Source organism: Carcharodon carcharias, chromosome 3 (assembly GCF_017639515.1).
Source record: "Carcharodon carcharias isolate sCarCar2 chromosome 3, sCarCar2.pri, whole genome shotgun sequence".
NCBI lineage: Eukaryota > Metazoa > Chordata > Chondrichthyes > Lamniformes > Lamnidae > Carcharodon > Carcharodon carcharias.
The window spans coordinates 20136828-20158862 of NC_054469.1; the positions used below are offsets into that span (position 1 = coordinate 20136828).

Below are 22035 nucleotides of genomic sequence, written 5' to 3' on the forward strand. Positions count from 1 at the left end.
AATATAATCTTAATCGACTCAATAGTTGCTGTTATCTACATTCTGGGGGCTCTGGCATCAGAGACGTGTGTTCTAAGATCTTTTTAATTTACTGAGACTGACATTTAGGGTGATAGGAGTGAAAATAGCATCTTGGTTAGACTGATGAGAGAGAGCTGGGAGGGGGGGTTGGTGGGAGAAAGAAACAGCTCATGTGAGGCAGTGTAGATTCAAATGAGAATTCTTCATTTTATTCGAGGGGGTCAAAATGTCCACCTGCACTATTATCTGCAACAAGCCTTTCAGCTGAGACCAAGACCAGCAGAATGAAAATCTCTCAACATGGAAGATCATTGCTCTTCCCATCTATTTGGGTAGGGGGAAGCGGGGGGTTGGTGAGGGGGTGGGGGGTGGGTAGGGAAGAGCACGTGTTGGCGTGTGCTGTTTAAGAGTAACCCCGCCTGCCTTTTTTAAACATGCCCTTGCACGTTCTTTATCAGTGGTCTAGCACAGCCGTCCGACCTGAGCGGTATTCGCACGATTTGGAGATGCACAGATGAAAGGTTAGGCTACATCTTGGGGCAGTGTTTAAGCCTGTTGCAGAAATTTGCCACAGACCAAACTGGACCCCAAGGCCTCCATGAACATGGATGCTGCACATCTCTTAACTGCTGGAAAGGAGTTTGGGTGAATTAGCTGCCGAGCCAATGCTGCCATTCTGTGAAAACGGCGTCTCTATTTTGTGCAGGTGGGCTCTGCGCAGTAGCTGGGAACAGGCCTGAGATCCGACGCCACGATCCTCTCCCTCATACAACCGATAGCCAACTCATTGCGACATACTTTCTGTGGATTGTTCCTGAAAGTGGGATCTTCATGCCTGAGCTTTCCCTACAGTCCAAACTGACGATGGTTTAGACCAAGTGCCTCGTGTGGTAAGGTGTCAGCTCTGGCTTATTGGCTCTCGTCCGGCGAGTGTTTGTCATCTCTGCCGGGCGGCGGGAACGTCCCGAGCAGTAACGCCACTTTCAGTAGACTGGGATAGCACAGAGAGAGGCTATTTGGCCCATTATGTCTGTGCTGGCTCTGTCAGAGTGCAATCCAGTTAGACCCACTCCCCAGCTCTTTCTCCATAACCTGGTGATTTTTTTTCTCCTTCAAGTATTTATCCAGTTTGTTTTTGAAGGCTACAGTTGGCCCATTTCCACAACAGACAGTGTATTCCAAATCTTAACCACTTGTTGCTGCGAAAGGTTTTTCCTCCTGTTGGCTCTGCTGCTTTATATGTGTGCATTCTGGTTATTGGGCCTCCAACCATTGGAAACGATTTCTCTTTATCTACTCGATCTTCAATCTTTCAACACCTTTATCAAATCCCTTATGGGCCCTATTTACATGAAAAAAATAACCTTAGCTTAAAATCCTTCCATTGCAATATCCAACTGTTTCTCAAGTGGCTCAAGGGTTTTCACCTTCATTACAGCGTATGGAAGTCCATTCCACACATTGATTCTTACAAGAAGGAATGCTTCCTGATATTGGTCTGAAATTTACCTGTTACCAATTTGTGGCCATCTGTCCTGGTTCCGGTTTAATTAGAAGTAATTTCCTTCCAATCTTGTTGGCCTTGCCAAGATGATTTCTTTCGTAGCTCAGGCCCCTGAGGGATCAACCTTGTGCCCTTTCCCTATATAGCATCTCGGTGGCCAATCAGGCCACTTCTTTTTATTCACTGATGGGACACTGGCTAGGCCAGCATTTATTGCCCATCCCTAATTGCCCTTGAGAAGGCATTTAGGAGTCAACCACATTGCTATGTGATCTGGAGCTAAGTGTGGAGGATTTCCTTCCCTACAGGGCAGATTCCTTTTATTCAATTCAGACTTCACCATCGGCCATTGCGGGGTTCGAACCCGGGTCCCCAGAGCATTACCCTGGATCTCTGGATTACCAGTCCAGTGACAATACCACTACGCCGTTGCCTTCCTTGGACTTGTACTCAGCTGCTTTGGCTATACAGTTTAACCAGCAATTAACTGTGTTCATTGCTTCTCTGTATTGAATGGATACGTAGAGTATGTAAATGACATGCTGGAACTTTTGAGAAACGTGATATTGGATCCAACATTAAACTCGGGAGTCTATCGGGCAGTGGTTTTCCCTATGCTTCTCTATGATGCTGAACCTTGGACAACTTATAGGTACCACCTCGAGGCCCGAGAGCAGCAGCATCAACAGCGTTTTAGACGGATCTTGCAAATCAAGTGGGAAAATAAAAGAACAAATGTGAGCATTCTCCAGAACACAGAAATGCCAAATACAGAGGCCATGATAATCTCACATCAGCTGCGATGGTCGGGACATGTCTTCGGAATGCCCGACACAGGGCTATCCAAACAGGTTCTCTAGTCGGAGCTATGTCAGGGAGCACATTCACCCAGGGGCCAAAGGAAACGTTCCAAAGATGATCTCAAAGCCTCTGTGAAGATCTGCTCTATAAACACGTGGGACGTGGATGCCCAATCACAACTAAAATGGCAATCTGTCATCAAAAGTGGTGACAAGGGAAGCCACTGAGAGAGAACGGTGGGAGAGATGGAGAGAGAGACAGAGAGGGCAGCTGCTCGAGACAGCAACCTGTCGCCCTCTACTGGCTGATGGCTGACGTCCTCGCTGGGGGAGAGTCTGTAAGGCTCAGAGACCATCTCAAGTCCACTAAGGCTGTTGGGTTTTTGTTCTAACCTCTTCCTCAGCGATTTCCACATCATTCATAGAATATCAGTGCTGCCCATTTCTCTTCCTACAAATCAACCTGCAGTGTGGAGTTCAGAACAAGGGGAGGCTTAACCTAAAATTGGAGTTAGACCTTACAGAGGTGATGCCAAGACCCACACAAATGGCAGTGGAACATTCTAGCTTTTCCCACTGTTTCAAAAAAAACCACACTGTTGAGGCTGGTGTAGGTTGGGGGTGAGGGAGGGGGTGGGGGCTGCGCTGGTGGTGTGGGTGTAGGGGGGTGGTCAATGGAAAATTTCAAAACTAAATGTTTGATAGATTTTTGTTAGGCAAAAGGCGTTGAGGAACATGAAACCAAGGCGGGTGGATGCCATTAAGTCATGATCTATTTGAACAGCAGGATACGTTTGAGGGGCTGAATGGCCTGTTCCTATTATTCTGCCTACTCACATCCTGTTCCACTCGTTTCGTAAGCTCTGTGCTGCTTTCTCTGGTTTTTGTTGCACCTCCTGGTTTCAAATCTGCAAATTTGGGGGATGTATACTGAGTTTCTGAATGCAAGTTAATAGAGGCTGTATTAGTCCCAGCCCCAATTTCTGGGACATTCCAGTCGGTACCGCCCGCATCCCCCCCCCACCCCCCCCCAAACCCACCTCCACCAAGTTGTTTTTTACCTCTCGTCAAATTTATTATCCATAGCCAAGTTTTACCCTAAATCCCCACATCTTTGAATTTGACAGCCTTTCATGTGGAACTTTAACAATGCCTTCCTGAATCTTCTTTAAAATAGCCTGTAGGCCCTGGCCTAGTCATTATGGTTCTTCGAAGAAATCAAGGAGTTTGGACAGGTATCATTTTCCCTTTCAGAATCTACACTGACTGTTGCCATAAGGTTCTTACTGGGTAGGTAATCTTTCAGTTTAATCAATTCCATTATTTTAAGTTGAATTCAAGAAACGCTAATGGATCTGTTCCTGCCTTGTCTTCAACTCGTGCCTCTTGAACCAGGAATCATGTTGACCTGTTTCGGACTTGCTGGTCCCCCCCCCCTTCCATGTCCAGAGGCTCCCTCATAACGGTTGGCAATGCTTTTTCAAAAGTCCCGCTTTAGCAGATCATAAATGATCCCGCGACATTATTTGAGGCCGAGCAGAGGAGTTATCCCCAATGCCCTGGACAATAGCTATCCCTGAATCAACGCCACTGCATCAGTGCCCCTTCATGCTCTCGCCTGGACTTGGAAGAATTTATTGCTTCTGTCCTTGTCCTGCTGCAACGTTCCAGTGAAGCCCAACACAAACTGGGTGAGTGGCTCCTCATCTTCCGATGAGGCACTTTACAGCCTTACAGATTTAACATTGAGTTCAACAGCTTCAGAACATGAACTCTCTCCTCCATCTTTATCCCCCGTTTTTTTTTTAATGCGTTTTTAATTCCATTTATTTATTTATTTTTCTTAAATGTTAAAGTATTTTTTAAGCTTTCCCCCAGCCCACACAGGGCCATCTGCCTCTTGTTTCTATGTTGTGCTTTCACAGAGTACTGACCCTTGTTCAGTTTTAGACACGTTCTGCTATCGTACCTTTATGCCACTATCAGCACCTTCTTTAGTCTTTAACACTACCACTAACACTCCCTTTGCCTTGTGTCCATGACACCCTTGTCAATCTCTCCTGAGCTCCCACTTATCCCTGACCTTCTTATCTTGCTCCACCCCCCTAAATTTCTACCCCGCTTTGCCTCTGAAGGAGAGTCATACAGACCGGAAAAGTAAACTCTGTTTCTCTCTCTCCGCAGTTGCTGCCGGGCCTTCTGAGGTTTTCCAGCGTTTTCTGTTTTTAATCACGACACAGATTATCTGGTCGTGATCACGGTGCTATTTGTGGGAGCTTGCTGTGCATAAAATAGACTGCTGCGTTTCCAACATTTCAGCAGTGACTGCGCTTCATTGGCTGTGAAAGCGCTTGGAGACGTCGCCGGTCATGAAAGGCGCTAAATAAATACAGTTTTCTTTTTAAAGTATCGTATTGAATGGTGGGGCAGGCTGGAAGGGACTATATGGCCTGCCCCGATCCTCTTTCTTCCGCTCTTGCGTCAGTGTTGCCGGTGCATCTTGCAAAACCCCTCTTATGCAGGTTTATGCTTTTGCGTGAGGCCATCGGCCTGAACCTAGAGAAGGGAAACTAGCAGCTACGTTTGATGGAAGAGCCCGATTTAAGGCGCTGGCAGCCAAGTTAGTTGTGTATTCTTGCTGTGCTTCTGCCTCCTAGGGTGCAGAACGCGGCAGTGTGGAGAGTTGCCTCTAACCCTACCCCTTCCGTTTTCTTTTTGTCGACAGGGATTTTAAAAGCAAGAACGTACTACTGAAGACCGACCTGTCGGCGTGCATAGCTGACTTTGGACTGGCCGTCAGGTTCGAACCTGGGAAACCACCTGGAGACACGCACGGCCAGGTGATACAGACACTGGGAAGGGAGGGTTGACTGAACAGCGCTGCCAGGCACAAGGACGCACGTAGGGGCAGGTGTAGACCGTACAGCCCATCGAGCCCGCCCCCGCTATTCAATACGACCATGGCTGACCTTGGGCTCCAACTCCATTTTCCCACCATCTCCCCAGTCCCTTAATTCCCTGCCTATCCCGGCCTTAAATGTATTGAGTAACGGAGCACCCGCAACCCTCTGGGGTAGAGAATTCCATAGATCCACAGCCCCTCGAGTGAAGTCAGTTCTCCGCATCTCGGTCCTAAATGATTGGCTCCTCGTCCTGAGACTGCGTCCCCGTGCTGTAGATTCTCCGGAAGCAATCTCCCAGTGTCCACCCTCTCAAGCCCCTTCAGAATTTCAGTGACACCGGTGGCCTCTCATTCTTCTAAACTCCAGAGAACGTAGGCCCAATTTACTCGGCCTCTCATAATGGGCCAGCCCCCTCATCCCGGGGACCAATCTAGTGAACCTTCGCTGTACCGCCTCCAGCGCAAGTATATCCTTTCCTAAATGTGGTGACCAAAACCCCGCACAGTATTCCAGATGTGGTCTCACCAAAACCCTGTACAGTGGTAACAAGACTTCCTTATTCTCGTAGTCCTGTAGCATTACATTTTACATTGTTAAAATAGTTGACAGTCAGCGGGGAAATCGTTCCTTCGCTCCTGGAGGTCAAACCTTTGCTAGTTACTTGTGGAGCAAGGTCGTGTTAGTAAGAGCAGAAAGGCAAAGAAGTGAAGGTGTTAAATCCTCACGTAATATCCTTAGACTACCCATACAGGGATAATCAGCAAACCATTGGGTGGGGGAGGGGGGGAATTGTTGATTGTTCTTTGCAATAAAAATCCTTTAATTTTGAATAATTTCCCCTTTTCCCCTTTGTGTGTTTGCCGATTGCCACTGAATATGGAGGATCGGTTTCCATCTACCATATGGTGGGTCATATTAACTCCTCCCCCTCACACCAAACTCCTCATGCTGATGGCTTGTGATGGAAGATGTGCGTTATTGGAAATCCCCATTGTGAAACTGGTGAATAGGTGTGGTGTCATTGTGATTAATACCTTCGCTGCTGTATAATGGGAACCTCGGTGTCCCTGTAGTGCAAAAAAAAAGGCATCTGTACGGGAGCTGGAAGCAGTGATGAACGCTCTTGGCCCTGACTGCGAGATCACATCCATCTGCTTCAGAAAACAAACTCTGCTATAAAAGAAGTGAGGAATTCCAGCCAGATACTAAACCCGTGATATATATCGGAGGAGACGGGGTGTAGGTACCTGCCAGAATCATTGTTCAGTGCAAGTGCCAGGCTGTTCACTCCGGCCCAGTAAAACCGCGTGTGTAGAAACAGGAGAGGATAAAATACTTTGTGCTAAAGACAATGAGGGCTGCCTTGTCTGATATCTACAGGGTGCAGCCTTTTAAAAAGCTGGCCAGTTAGTAGCACAGAATGCTGGTGTTCAAGCCATGTCCATTTTCTGTTCCATGTTTTGGAAAGTGCAGAGTTGCTGCTGCTGTGTTTGCAAGCTCTTGTCTAACTGTTCAGCAGCATGGCACAGAACTCCGCGCTTGCTAGTCGAGTGCTTCGCTAACAACACAGCTCGCTTTACGGTCCACAAATGTGGCTAGTGTTGAGCCGTCCGGCTCTGGTAAGCTGCATGTTCGGGTGTGAAGGAGTCTGTCATGGCGGTGTTCAGTCTGAGCCCCTAGTTGCCTAGTTTTTGAAATACCAGCTTAAAAGATGTGTGGTACGCCTCAATCATTGTGTGTTAAAAGCTGCGAGGTAAGCCAAAGGATTTGGTGAGTGGAAAGGAAGACAGGTTTTCAAGGTACAGTATTAGCATGAGGTGGGGAGAGAGCCACTGATAGAGGAGGTTGAAAGATGTAGCTTCTCAGCAGCTTTGAGGAGGACCCATCATTCAGTGTCCTATTAATCCCCAGGTGTCGGGGGGGTGGGGGAGGGAAGCAAGCTTCGATCAATTTTTTTTGAGGAGGTAACAAGGATGGACGGTGAGGGTAGCGCAAGTTGGATCCGAAATTGGCTCAGTGGCAGGAAATAACGGGTAATGGTCAAAGGGCTGGAAGGCCATTTTCAGTGAGGTTCAGCAGGCCCCTTGCTTGTCGTGGCGTGTGTCAACGATTTAGACTCAAACATAGGGGGCAAGATTCAGAGGTTTGTAGATGATACAATCATTGGTCGTGTGCTTGATAGTGAGGAAGACTGTCAATGGACTGGTCAGGTATCAGAAAAGTGGCAAAGAGAATTCAATCTGGGGCAGTGTAAGGTAATGCAAGAGAATACACAACAAACCATGAGATACTCAGAGTAGAGGGAAGAGTGAGACCTTGGAGTGCATGTCCACAGGATCCCTGAAGATGGCAGCACACCTGGATAAAGTGAGTAAGAAGTCATAGGGGATATTTTCTTTTATTAACTGCGATACTGCTTATGAGAGCAGAGAGGTTATGCTCGAATTATAAAACACTTGAGTACTGCGTATAGTTCTGATCACTGCATCGCAGCGAGGATATGGACACACTCGAGGGTACGGGGGAGATTTGTAAGGATGTTGCCAGTCGTGGGAAAGATAGAAGGAAGGATTGGGTAGGCTGAGGTTGTTTGCTTTGGAACGAAGGAGGCTGAGGGGAGATTTAATTGAGGTTTATTAAATGATGAAGGGTCTCAATACAGTGGATCAGAAGGACCTATTTCCCTTAGCAGAGAGGCCAAAACCAAAGGGGCATAGATTTAAAGAAATTGGTGGAAGGGATTAGGGGAAAGTTGAGTTTTTTCACCCAGATAGTGATGGGATTGTGGAACTCACTGCCTGAAAGGGTGGTAGAAGTGGAAAACCCTCATCGCGTTTTAAAAAGTACTTGGATATGCACTTGAGGTGCCGTAATCTGCAGGGCTATGGACAAAGAGCTGGAAGGTGGGATTAGGCTGAATAATTCTTCCTTGGCTGCTTCAGACTTGACGGGCCAAATGGCCTCCTTCTGTGCCACTAAAAACTCCTACGATTGTCTTTATAATGAATGGCAACTACGACAAGAGACTAGACGACTGTTGGGATTGTGGAGCTGCCCCAGGCACTGAAAGGTGGCTTGCCGTGCCATTAGCTTTGACCATTAATGGGCTTGACCGTTGATGGGTGGAACAGTGTACAAGCAGAACCACCAATCACGTTGCGGAAAGGGAGCATTAGAGGCACCTTCACAGAGACTACAACTTGTTAAAGGGGGATTTTTCTTTCTCCGCAGGTTGGGACACGAAGATACATGGCCCCTGAGGTCCTGGAGGGGGCAATTAACTTCCAGCGTGATGCCTTCCTCAGGATAGACATGTATGCCATGGGACTGGTGCTGTGGGAGCTGATTATGAGGTGTACCGCAGCTGACGGCAAGTATTAGCTCCGTCACTTCATTAAAATACGGTCTGCGTTCAAATTTTACTATTCACTTAATGCAGCCAGTTGGTAGCACTCTCACTTCTGAGTCAGAAGGTCATGAGTTCAAGTCCCACTCCAGGGAGCGCTGCACTGTCAGAGATGCCTTCTTTCAGATGAGATGTTAAAACAAGGTCCCCCGCCCTCCGACAGATGCAAAATAGTCTACAGCATTGTTTTGAAAATGAGCAGGGTATGCTGGTCAATATTTAACCAATGTCACGCGAAAGAGATTATCCAGCCATTATCACATTGCTGTTTGCGGGAGCCTCCTATATTACAACAGCGACCAGACTTTGAATGAAAGTCACCGTAGTCCCAGAGGACCATAGGCTGCTCTCTTATTGGAGAGAGGTGACTGGTGGTGAGTTTAACCTGAGGGTCAGCGCCCCTCAGGAGAGGGGCATGGTTAAGAAGGCCTGTGATGGATGACCTTAGCCGGTAACCACCATACTCTAAAAAGTTTGTAACTGTTTTGTACAGCACTTTGGAATGGCCTGGGTTTGTGAAAGGCGCTATACAAATGCGAATCATTTCTTTTTTTGTCCTGGGCTGTTAACTCCTGGTTATCTTTTAGCAAGGATTATCCAGGATAAGGTGCTATCGCAATCTAACCGGAGAGCAGTGCTTCCCCAAAATGTGGGTCGCAACTCCCAATTGCGGCCGCAGAAGCAGCTGATGGGGTCACAAGCTGTGCTGCCGAGACTCAGCCCGTCACCGGAGCCAAGACCGAGGTGGCAACCAGCCCTGCCCTGGTCCAGCTCCGTCTGGTCCGTCTTCGAGGCGTGGTGGAGGAGAGTGTTGGACCTGGCAGGTGGGTGGGGAGGCTTCATAAACATCTTACGTAGGCTGCAAACCCCGATTAAAAGCAGCCGGCCCAGTGTTCGCACCGCGCTGGGATGTGCCCAGGTTAGTGGCTGCCATTCCTATAGGGAACAGCGTGCAGCAGGACATTTGCATGGCATCATCTTTATAGGGGGCAAACGTAGCAGGGCGTATGCACAGCCGTCTTGGACCAGGAAGCAGGGTGAGAGGACCTTCACTGAGTCTGTCGCTGAGAAATAGGGAGACCTTGACTGAAACCCACATAACTACATAAAATAATAACATTTTTACAAAGCAGATTAAAAAACAGTTTTTCCTCTTGATATATATGATATGCTGATCTATAATGCACAAGCTTTAATAATTATGTACTGAATGGTTCTACGCTATTCTTGCCCTGCTCTGAAGCTGCAGTTGTGGCTGCAGCAGGTGACAGATTTCAACGAGGACAGGCAATCTCTCGCACTGTCCCTTGCTGAGATTCAGGTAGGTGGGTTGCTTCCAGATCACCCTGGGCACATATAGCCTTCGACTGATAGCTGTTTGCCCTCCTCCCTCTTCCAGCAGCCTGTCTGACTTTGCATTGCCCTCTTCATTCACCAAGTCACAGTGGATTCCAAGGGGAATGCCTGGTGCTGCACCCACACCTGAGAGCAGCTGATTTGTGTAGATGCCTTGAAGTCAGAGAAACGTTCTTCAACACCTGTCACACCATCCCTGCAGACTTTTGCAACTTGAAGTCACTCCAGAAAACACTGAACACTTTTTCAATTGAAGTGGCAGCCAGCAGAAATCAACCAGCGACTGGAGAGGCCATCGGTTAAAGAGTTGATTTCCTAAATGGCAGGGCTGGTGTCAAATTAGCATTGCATACTGGTTGATATCATGATCATCCTACTCGCCTTAAGCTCCGACCAACATTAGCTGCATGCATGCTAACGCCCTCACCAGGCTGGCGTCCACCACAACACTCAGCAGAAGGGTGCGGTGTGGGTATATCGCATGCCATTTTGGTCTCAGAGTGGCACCCGTGGTGCCTTAACAACAGGTGCTACTGAGCCCAGTTTTGTGCACAGAATTTCCAGCATCAGTTACAGGCTTCACAACTGGAGTCATTGTTTTGGATTATCTCCCTGGTTTGAAGAGAGGCTGGCAATTATTTCCCTTGGGCGCATCTGTCTGTTGTGTGAGTGGGAGGTCCACCAGCCCCTGCGGACATGTGTGATGGACCAAGATGGCTTTTAGTGGTGGCACAGTGGCATTGTTGCTGGATTATTAACCCAGAGACCCAGGGTAATGCTCTGGGGACCCGGGTTTGAATCCCACCATGGCAGATGGTGAAATTTGAACTCAGTAAAAAATCTGGAATTAAACGTCTAATGATGACCATGAAACCATTGTCGATTGTCATAAAAACCCATCTGGTTCACTAACGTCCTTTAGGGAGGGAAATCTGCCAAACTTACCTGGTCTGGCCTACACGTGACTCCAGACCCACAGCAATGTGGTTGACTCTTAAATGCCCTCTGAAAAGCCACTCAGTTGTCTCAATAAAGGAATGAAACCAGACGGACCACCCGGCATCAACCTAGGCACCAGAAACGACAGTGGCAATCTCAGCCCTGTCAACCCTGCAAAGTCCTCCTTACTAACATCTGGGGGCTAGTGCCAAAATAGGGAGATCTGTCTCATGGGTTAGTCAAGCAACAGCCTGACATAGTCATCCTCACGGAATCATAAGTTACAGATAATGTCACAGACACCACTATCACCATCTCTGGGTATGTCCTGTCCCACCAGCAGGACAGGTCCAGCAGAGGTGGTGGCACAGTGGTATACAGTCAGGAGGGAGTTGCCCTGGGAGTTCTGAAAATTGACTCCGGACCCCATGAAGTATCATGGCATCAGGTCAAGGAAACCTCCTGCTGATCACCATGTACCTTCAGCTAATGAATCAGTGCTCCTCCATGTTGAACACCACTTGGAGGAAACACTAAGGGTGGCAAGGGTGCAGAATGTACTCTGGGTGGGGAACTTCAATGTTCATCACCAAGAGTGGCTCGATAGCATCATCACTGACCGAGCTGGCTGAGTCCTAAAGGAGACAGCTGCTAGACTGGGTCTGCAGCAGGTGGTAAGGGAACCAACAAGAGGGAAAAACATACTTGACCTCATCCTCACCAACCTGCCTGCTGCAGATGCATCTGTTCCATCAGCAGGAGTGACCATCGCACAGTCATTGTGGAGATGAAGTCCCAGCTTCACATTGAGAATACCCTCCATCGTATTGTGTGGCACTACTACCGTGCTAAATGGGATAGATTTCGAACAAATCTAGCAACTCAAGACTGGTCATCCGTGAGGCGCTGAAGGCCATCAACAGCAGCAGAATTGTACTCGAACACAATCTGTAACCTCGTGGCCCAGCATATCCCCCACTCTACCATTATCACCAAGTGCAGGCAGGCATGCCAGGAGCAGCACCAGGCATACCTAAAAACAGGGTGTCAACCTGGTGAAGCTATAACACAGGGCTACTTGTGTGCCAAACAGCATAAACAGCAAGTGATAAACAGAGCTATGCAATTCCACAGCCAATGGATATAGATCTAAGCTCTGCAGTCCTGTCACATCCAGTCAAGAATAGTAGTGGACATTTACACAACTCACTGGAGGAGGCAGCTCCGCAAATATCCCCGTCCTCAATGATGGGGACCCCAACACATCAGTGCAAAAGAGAAGGCTGACGAACTTGCAACAACTTTCAGCCAGAAGTGCTGAGTGGATGATCCGTCTCTGCCTCCTCTGGAGGTTCCCAGCGTCATAGTTGCCGGTCTGCAGTCAATTCGATTCACTCCACGTGATATCAAGAAACGGCTGAAGGCACTGGATACTGCAAAGGCTATGAGCCCTGACAATATTCCAGCAATAGTACTGAAGACTTGTGCTCCAGAACTTGCCGTGCCCCTAGCCAAGCTGTTGCAGCACAGCTACAACACTGGCATCTACCCAACTATGTGGAAAATTGCCCAGGTATGTCCTGTACACAGAAAGCAGGACAAATCCAACCTAGCCAATTTCTGCCCCATCAGTCTACTCTCCATCATCAGTAAAGTAACAAGTGGCTCTTGCTTAGCAATAACCTGCTCACTGACGCCCAGTTTGGGTTCTGCAGGGTCACTCAGCTGCATACCTCATTACAGCCTTGGTTCAAACATGGACAAAAGAGCTGAACTGCTGAGGTGAGGTGAGACTGACTGCCTTTGACACCATAAGGTCAGAAGTGGGGATGTTCGCTGATGATTGCACACTGTTCAGCACCATTCACAGCTCCTCAGACATTGAAGCAGCCCATGTCCAAATGCAGCAAGATCTGGACAATTTCTAGGCTTGGGCCAACAAGTGGCAAGTAACATTCATGCTATATAAATGCCAGGCAATGACCATCTCCAGCAAAAGAGAATCTAACCATCGCCCCTTCACACTCAATGGCATTACCAGCACTGAATCCCCCACTATCAACACACTTACCATTGACCAGAAACTGAACTGGGCTAGCCATGTAAATATTGTGACTACAAGGGAAAGTCAGAGGCTAGAAATCCTGCAGTGAATAACTCACCTTTTCACTCCCCAAAGCCTGTCCACCATCTACAAGGCACAAGTCAGGAGTGTGATGGAGCACTCCCCACTTGCTTGGATGAGTGCAGCTCCACCGGCACTCAAGAAGCTCGACACCATCCAGGACAAAGCAGCCCACTTGATTGGCACCACATCCACAAACATTTACTTCTTCCACCACCAACGAACAATGGCAGCAGTGTGCACCATCTACAAGATGCAAGGCTCCTTAGGCAGCACCTTCCAAACCCACGACCACTACCATCTAGAAGGACAAGTGAAGCAGAATAATGGGAACACAACCACCTGAAAGATCCCCTCCAAGCCACTCACGATCCTTGACTTGGAAATATATCGCCGTTCCTTCACTGTTGTTGGGTCAAAATCCTGCAACTTCCTTCCTAACAGCACTGTGGGTGTACCTACACCACATGGACTGCAGCGGCTCAAGAAGACAGCCCACCAGCACCACCTCGAGGGCAATTAGGGATGGGCAATAAATGCTGGCCCAGCCAGCAACGCCCACATCCCATGAATGAGTAAAAAAAAAGTATCTGAAACACATCCCCAAGGTGCATATTTTAAGATGTCTGTCTTCTTTTTAGGATTCGATAATTTTCTTTTTTTAATTGTCGGGTTGAAATTGGAAGGAATTGGGTAGCCGGTTCGGGAATTGGACCTTGACTCCGAGGTCATGGGTCATAAGTCCCAGTACAATCCATGAGTCGAACGGACATTTTGATTAAGAACAGGAAGCACCTGATGGGCGGGGTCTCATTTGATGCTGGGATTGAGGGGCATCTTTGGCCAGAGCGTGCCTGCCCTAAAAAAATAAGCGTTACCCTTGAACTTTTCAAATTCATTCTCAGGTTGTGAGTGCCGCTGACGTTCATTGGCCATCTCTCGTTGTCCTGAGAAGGTGCTGGTGGTGGACAAACGGTAGTGATTTGCTACAACTGAGTGGCTCGCTCAGCCATTTTAAATGGCTGTTAAGAGCCAGCGACTTTGGTACGATGATGGAGTCAGATATAGGTTGGAGCAGGAGAAGATGACAAGTTCCCTTCCCTAAAGGAGACGTTCATGAACCAGTCGGATTTTCCCAGAAATTGGACAGCTGTGTGGTCACTTTTCAGCTCCTGATTTTTTTTGAACTTAATTGAAATTCACAAGCTTCCATGGTGTTGGGATCTGAACTTACAGCACTGAAAGAGACCATTCGGCCCATCGTGCCTGTGCTGGCTCTTTGAAAAAGCAGCTGTGCTTAGTACCAGATCCCTGCTTTTTTGACGATAACCCTGGAAGTTCTTCGTCCCCGAGTCGGTGCCCAACTCCCTTTTTAAAATTATTTATGGAATCAGCTTCCACCACTTTTTCAAGTTGAGCCTTCAGATCCTGGCAACTCTGAGTGCGAACATTTCCTCTCACCTTGCTCTGTCTTTTTCCGGCGATTTTGAATTTATGACTCTGGCTATTGACCCACTCACCAGAGGGGATAATTTTTCCCCTATCTACTCTCTCAAAACCTTTCATTATCTTGCATACCTCAACTACGTCATCTCTTAACCTTCTCTGTCCGAGAAGAACAGTCCGAACTTCTCTTGATTGTTAAGAACACGAGATAGGAAGAGGAGTAGACTGCACAGCCCACCGAGTCTGCATTACCATTCAGTACGATCATGGCTGATCTTTGACTTCCACTCCACTTTCCCACCCCATATCCCCGATTCTCGCCTATCCCAGCCTTCAATATATTCAAGGATGGAGCATCCGCAACTCCCTGGGGTAGAGAATTCCAAAGATTCACAATCCTATTAGTGAAGCAATTTCTCCTCACCTGATCGTCCCCTTATCCTGAGACTGTGTCCCCGTGACCTAGATTCCCCAGGCAGAGGTAACAACTTCTCAGTATCTACCCTGTTGAGCCCCTCTAGAATCTTGAATGAGATGTGATCTCTGAAACATTCTTCGAAGCCCCAGAGAATACAGACCCAATTTGCTCAGCCTCTCATCATAAGGTAACCCTCACATCCCAGGGACCAATCCAAGTGAACCTTCACCGTTCCTTAAATATGGAGACCAAAACTGCACACACTATTCCTGGTGCGGACTCACCAAAGCCCTGTACAATTGTAGCAAGTCTTCTTTATTCTTGTACTCCAATCCCCTTGCAATGAAGGCCAACATGCCATTTGCCACCCGAATGGCTTGCTGGTACCTGCATGTTAACTTTCCCCTGTTTCTTGTTTGAGCACAGCCAAGTCTCTCCCAACATCACTGTTTACAGGTTTCACGCCTCTTAAGAAATATTCTGCTTTTCTATTCTTACAACCAAAGTCAGTAGTCCAGTCATGTAACTTAGAAGCTCACTGTACCGGTGAAAGTGAAGTCATTTTTCTTGCCCCTCTGTTTGTACAGGGCCTGTTGATGAGTACATTTTGCCATTTGAAGAAGAGATTGGCCAACATCCGACACTGGAGGATCTGCAAGATGTGGTCGTCCACAAAAAGCTAAGGCCTGTCCTGAAAGAATGCTGGTATAAGCATCCGGTGCGTATCGAGAGCCCTATGTTGCTTGCTTGCCTGTCAGATAATGATTTGGAAACTCAACTAATAACTGCCTCATGTAACATTCAATCCCCTGACTTTTGGCTGAAAAATTGTATCTATATACTACCCGCTTGCCACCTCTCTCGCAGGCAGACTCTCTCCCTGCTGCCTGACCCCCCCTTCTCTCCCTGCTGCCCCTCCCCCCCCTCTCTCCCTGCTGCCCCTCCCTCCACTCTCTCCCTGCTGCCCCTCCCTCCACTCTCTCCCTGCTGCCCTCCTCCACTCTCTCCCTGCTGCCCCTCCCTCCACTCTCTCCCTGCTGCCCTCCACTCTCCCTGCTGCCCCTCCCTCCAATCTCTCCCTGCTGCCCCTCCCTCCACTCTCTCCCTGCTGCCCCTCCCTCCACTCTCTCCCTGCTGCCCCTCCCTCCACTCTCTCCCTGCTGCCCCTCCCTCCACTCTCTCCCTGCTGCCCTCCACTCTCTCCCTGCTGCCCCTCCCTCCAATCTCTCCCTGCTGCCCCTCCCTCCACTCTCTCCCTGCTGCCCCTCCCTCCACTCTCTCCCTGCTGCCCCTCCCTCCACTCTCTCCCTGCTGCCCTCCACTCTCTCCCTGCTGCCCCTCCCTCCACTCTCTCCCTGCTGCCCCTCCCTCCACTCTCTCCCTGCTGCCCCTCCCTCCACTCTCTCCCTGCTGCCCCTCCCTCCACTCTCTCCCTGCTGCCCCTCCCTCCACTCTCTCCCTGCTGCCCCTCCCTCCACTCTCTCCCTGCTGCCCTCCCCTCTCTCCCTGCTGCCCTCCCCTCTCTCCCTGCTGCCCTCCCCTCTCTCCCTGCTGCCTGACCCCCCTCTCTCCCTGCTGCCCCTCCCTCCACTCTCTCCCTGCTGCCCCTCCCTCCACTCTCTCCCTGCTGCCCCTCCCTCCACTCTCTCCCTGCTGCCCCTCCCTCCACTCTCTCCCTGCTGCCCTCCCCTCTCTCCCTGCTGCCCTCCCCTCTCTCCCTGCTGCCCTCCCCTCTCTCCCTGCTGCCCTCCACTCTCTCCCTGCTGCCTGACCCCCCTCTCTCCCTGCTGCCCCTCCCTCCACTCTCTCCCTGCTGCCCCTCCCTCCACTCTCTCCCTGCTGCCCCTCCCTCCACTCTCTCCCTGCTGCCCCTCCCTCCACTCTCTCCCTGCTGCCCTCCCCTCTCTCCCTGCTGCCCTCCCCTCTCTCCCTGCTGCCCTCCCCTCTCTCCCTGCTGCCCTCCACTCTCTCCCTGCTGCCCCTCCCTCCACTCTCTCCCTGCTGCCCCTCCCTCCACTCTCTCCCTGCTGCCCCTCCCTCCACTCTCTCCCTGCTGCCCCTCCCTCCACTCTCTCCCTGCTGCCCCTCCCTCCACTCTCTCCCTGCTGCCCCTCCCTCCACTCTCTCCCTGCTGCCCCTCCCTCCACTCTCTCCCTGCTGCCCTCCACTCTCTCCCTGCTGCCCCTCCCTCCAATCTCTCCCTGCTGCCCCTCCCTCCACTCTCTCCCTGCTGCCCCTCCCTCCACTCTCTCCCTGCTGCCCCTCCCTCCACTCTCTCCCTGCTGCCCTCCACTCTCTCCCTGCTGCCCCTCCCTCCATTCTCTCCCTGCTGCCCTCCACTCTCCCTGCTGCCCCTCCCTCCATTCTCTCCCTGCTGCCCTCCCCTCTCTCCCTGCTGCCTGACCCCCCTCTCTCCCTGCTGCCCCTCCCTCCACTTTTTCCCTGCTGCCCCTCCCTCCACTCTCTCCCTGCTGCCGCTCCCTCCACTCTCTCCCTGCTGCCCCCCCATTCTCTCCCTGCTGCCCCCCCATTCTCTCCCTGCTGCCCCCCCATTCTCTCCCTGCTGCCCCCCCATTCTCTCCCTGCTGCCCCCCCATTCTCTCCGTGCTGCCCCCCCTTTCTCTCCGTGCTGCCCCCCCTTTCTCCCTGCTATCCAAACCCCCATCTCTCCCCACTGCTGCGCACCCCCCCCCGGCCCCACCTTCTCTCCCGAATGCTCGCTGCGGGAGGGGGCTCAGGAGAGAGGTCGGAGGAGGGAGGAAGTGACTGGAAGGGGCTGAGAGTGGGAGACGGTCTTGAGGAGCAGAACAGACTGTCCCGACCGGGTCTCACACTGGTGCTCAGTGGGCTCCAGCCTGGAACAAGGGTAAAGCGAAAGTCCTGATGTGCATCATCGCACCCAGGAACATGCATGGATTTCAACCCCTTGAAAATATTACCCTGTGTCTAAAACAACCCTCTGCTTTTTGCCTAAAACTTTGGCTGAAAATAAATTGACTTTTACATGAGTGTATATGGTAGCTATCTTGCAGAATGGTGGATTTCTGGTAGGGGAAGGCTAGCTGGGTGGAAATAACCTCTGACCTGGATTGAGACCCTCGAGGTTGTTCATTCTGGGGTCTGCACGTCTGACTAGATGCAGCTGTGTGTGCGTGTTAGAATTAAAGGAAGCTTGATAGCATTTCCCTCCTGTGTTAATGGCTCCCTGTTGGATTTTTGAAATTTGAATTTTTTTTTAGAGTTTTTGTTTTGTGTTAAATATGCCAAATGCATGGATTTAATCCTAAACTCCTGGGTTCATTGCGCTAGGCATCACCTCCTAGCTAGGCCTAGGCTTTTCACTCCAGGCTCTGCTATGGACATTGGTCCTTCATCTTAGATTCTCAATTTAAAAACAAAACGATAAAAGCAAGCGACAATCCGTGTCTCGGTAAAGGACGAGGAAGAAGGAACATATATTTCACTTGGGATTTGTGGCAAAGGAACAGCCCATTCAGGGGGAAGCAATGGCAATGTTACCAGACTATTAATCCAGAGGCCTAGGCTAATGCTCTGGGGCACATGGGCTCAAATCCCATAAGGAAATCTGCCGTCCTTACCTAGGTTTGGCCTAAAAATGACTCCAGACCCCCAAAGCCCTCTGAAAGGGTCTAGCAAGCCACTCAATTCAAGGGCAGTTAGGGATGGGCAACAAATGCTGGCCTTGCCAGTGATGCCCACATCCCGTGAAAGAAAACCAAGCCCAACCAGCCCATGCCAGTGCTTATGGTGCAATGCAGCCTCCTCCCATCTTTCCTCATCTGAAACTATCAGCATAACCCTCTATTCTCTTCTCCCTTATGCATCTCTAGCTTCCCCTTAAATACATATATACTGTTCACTTCAACCACTCCATGTTCTCACCACTCTTTGGGTGAAGACATTTCTTCCTAATTCCCTATTGGATTTCTTGGTGACCATCTTATATTGATGGCCTCCAGTTATGCTCTTCCCCGCATGAGGAAACATTCTCTCTCTATCCGCTCTATCAAAACCTTTCAGAATTTGAAAGACCTGCTATTAGGTCACCTCTCTTTTTTTTACCAGAGAGAAGAGACCCAGCCTTTCCTTGTACCCACACATTTCTGGTATCATCCTCGTGAATCTTCTGCATCCCCTAATCCTTTTTTATAATATGGCGACCACAGTACTCTTCAATGTGGTCTAACCAAAGTTCATAGCAGGATTGTCATAACTTCCCTGCTTTTCAATTCTATCCGTCTAGAAATAAAGCCGTGTTTTTGTTTTATATATATCACCCTTCCTTCCTGTCCTCAAATGTCCCAAAGCTACAGAGAGGTTCTGCTGTCTTGTAGGTGAACGGAACGGCCATTTGCTCCTTAAAATGAAGAGAGCCCCGGGATCCTTTATGTTCACCCGATCTGCAAGACGCGACCCTGCTTTAGCATCTCATCCCGAAAGGCATCACCTCTAACCACTGTGCTTGGTAGCGCAGTGTTGTGTCCGCTTGGGTTGCTGTGCTCAGTCCCCTCGCAGAGCTTAAGCCACCCGCCTTCTGACTCAAAGTTAAGAGTGCTCCCAGCGGCTGCCAGTAAAACTGAGCCCTGAAAGCGAGGCCCAACAGAGCTCACCCACATCAAACAACTTGTTGATAATCTTTTAAATGAAAACCAAATCAACAAAATTGGGATAAATCAGGCACAGCCCCTAATTCAGGTCAGCTGTAAAACCAAGGACAAAGTTTAAAGGAACCTTACAAACTTTAAATCAAAATGTGATTAAAGGGGTCAACAAAACACCCCAGTCCCCAAACAACTTGTTGATCTTGCCCCAAGTTGGGGCCATTTCTACGGTGGTGAATGCTTTGATGGCGTTGCCTTCTTGCCTTCAAGACGTGGCAACGATTTAAAGATGGCGCACTTCATGCCAGCAATAACTTATCAGGCAGAATTTTGCCACCCGCCCGTATCAAGGGGATGATGGAACAAGTGAGCAAAAAAGGGGCCAAAGTGCTAGGTTTTGAGGGCCATCGTTGAGGAGGAGAGGTTGAGGGAGGGAAGCTCAGGGGCCCAAGCAGGTGAGGGTGCAGCCACCAGTGGAGGAGCAAAGGAAGCCGGGGATGCGCAAGAGTTTTCGGTTAGCGTTAAACAAGCGATTGGTCAGAACTTGGGGAGTCCCAGGCCGGTATTTAGGATACACGGTATGGTCGTTATTGGACGATTAATCCAGACAGCAAGTTCAAATCCCACCATGGCTGCTTAAGAATTTTAAATTTTAAGGTAATTGGCCAACCAGCCGGGGTGAAACGAGGAGAATTTTTGTTTTTTTTTAACTCAGCCAGTTGTTAAGATTTTGAACGCAATATCTGAAAGGATGTAGAAGTGGGGGTTGAATAGTAATTTGATAAAAGGGAATTGGATCTATACTCGAAAGGGAAAACAGTTGCAGGGATGGGTGGGGGGGGGGGAGGGGGAGGGGATGTTGGGAGGAGGGGGTGAGGGGGTTGAGGGGGTGAGGGGAGGGGGGTGAGAGGGAGGGGGAGGAGGGGGTGAGGGGGAGGGGGGAGGTGGGACTGATTGATCTTTCAAAGAATTGGCTGTATGACTGCCTCTGGTGCTGAATCATTCTATGATTCCTAAACGAGTGGGTTTTTTTTCTCCCCCCCCCCACCCCAACTTTCCCTGCAGGGTTTGGCGCTGTTTTGTGAGACGATCGAAGAATGCTGGGACCATGATGCTGAGGCCCGTCTCTCAGCTGGCTGCGTCGTAGAGCGCATCTCGCAGACCCGCAGACTAATCAATGGCACTACCTCAGACTGCCTGGTGACAATGGTAACGGCTGTCACGAACGTGGACCTGCCACCCAAAGAGTCCAGCATCTGAGTGTCATTTTGGAGCGAGAGAGAAGAAAAAAAATTAGAGGAAAGAGGAAAAACAAACAAACGGAAAAAAAAAATCTGTCTTTTCCCAGACTCGGTGGGATTCGAACCACCGAAGCAACACAGCTGCTATTTTAACCTGACTTTTTTTTTTGTTCTTTTGGATTCGGAACAATTTACCAGCACATTACTCTACTGTAATTAATGGGACATCTCAGCATAAAAGCATTCAGGTGCTGACCAGTGAATGCAGCAAAAACAAACAGGTGCAGGTACCTCAGACTCGAGTCCATTTTAGCCGTGTGAGTTTCTTTTCTCCGCTCATTTTGTGGCTTTCCTGTCTTCTCGACAGCATGTTTGTGACCTGCAAAAAAAAAACACACACAAAGCGGGGGAAAAAGATGCTGCAATTATAGGAGGAAACTTTTAGACTGTTACACGCGATTTACCTTCCTCAAGGGATCTACATTTTGACAGTGAGTGCTTAAATGGTAAACATGTCTTTCACGGATTGAACGGGTGTCACAGTTATACACGCACACGCACACACACACATACTCTTGCACACATGCACACACACGCAGGGAGACGTTGTGGTGATCTCTTCAATGGGTGGTTATATGATGGGAAGAGAATAACTGGGAGGGAGGAGTTAACAAAACTTTGCAGCATTCGGACAAAAACAAAAATAAAGTAGCTACGGAAGTATTTCTCAGGTAACCAGTAAATTGGGGAGGGTGGGGGTTTATTTGAGGCGTGGGGAGGGGAGGGGGTGCGGGCGCTGTGTCATCGTCCACGACCACACAAAAGAAGAAGTTCTTTATTTTGTCTTAAAAGAGGTGCATATTTTACGGCTGCATTTGCATACACCATGTGCAGTTTAGTGGGTGAATGTCCCTGACGCTGCTCCTTTGAAACGCGAGTTTTTAATTTTTGCATTACTCAGAAAGCGAAAACACAACAGCGACAAAAAAAAAATACAAACACATATAAATACGTGGCTTCCGAGGTTTTAACAAGAGAGAGAAAAAAAAAGATTCATGACCATAGACCACCTCAAAAACCAGAAATACCTCAGATTTTTTCTACCTGTATGATTTTATTATATATTTTGTTAGTTGTGTTGTATGTAGTGCTATTTTAATGTAAGTTGGCTTTTATGACAAGGGAGTTTAATAAGTTTCAAATTCTTAGGAAGTGCTACCATTTACCTTGTAAGGGCACTGTTGTAAATAACTG

At 49.2% G+C, this 22035-nt stretch overlaps 1 protein-coding gene across 1 annotated transcript in view; it reads left to right on the forward strand.

The window, feature by feature from the left end:
* Positions 1–21429, forward strand: part of acvr2ba (activin A receptor type 2Ba) — a 228120-nt gene extending 206691 nt beyond the window's left edge. Inside the window, exons 8-11 of the mRNA XM_041184224.1 lie at positions 5051–5165; positions 8460–8598; positions 15506–15636; positions 20606–21429. Of these exons, the coding sequence (XP_041040158.1) occupies positions 5051–5165; positions 8460–8598; positions 15506–15636; positions 20606–20800 (580 nt within the window). The 3' untranslated portion in view covers positions 20801–21429. The remainder of the gene's footprint in view (positions 1–5050; positions 5166–8459; positions 8599–15505; positions 15637–20605) is intronic.
* The last annotated feature ends 606 nt before the right edge of the window (positions 21430–22035 follow it).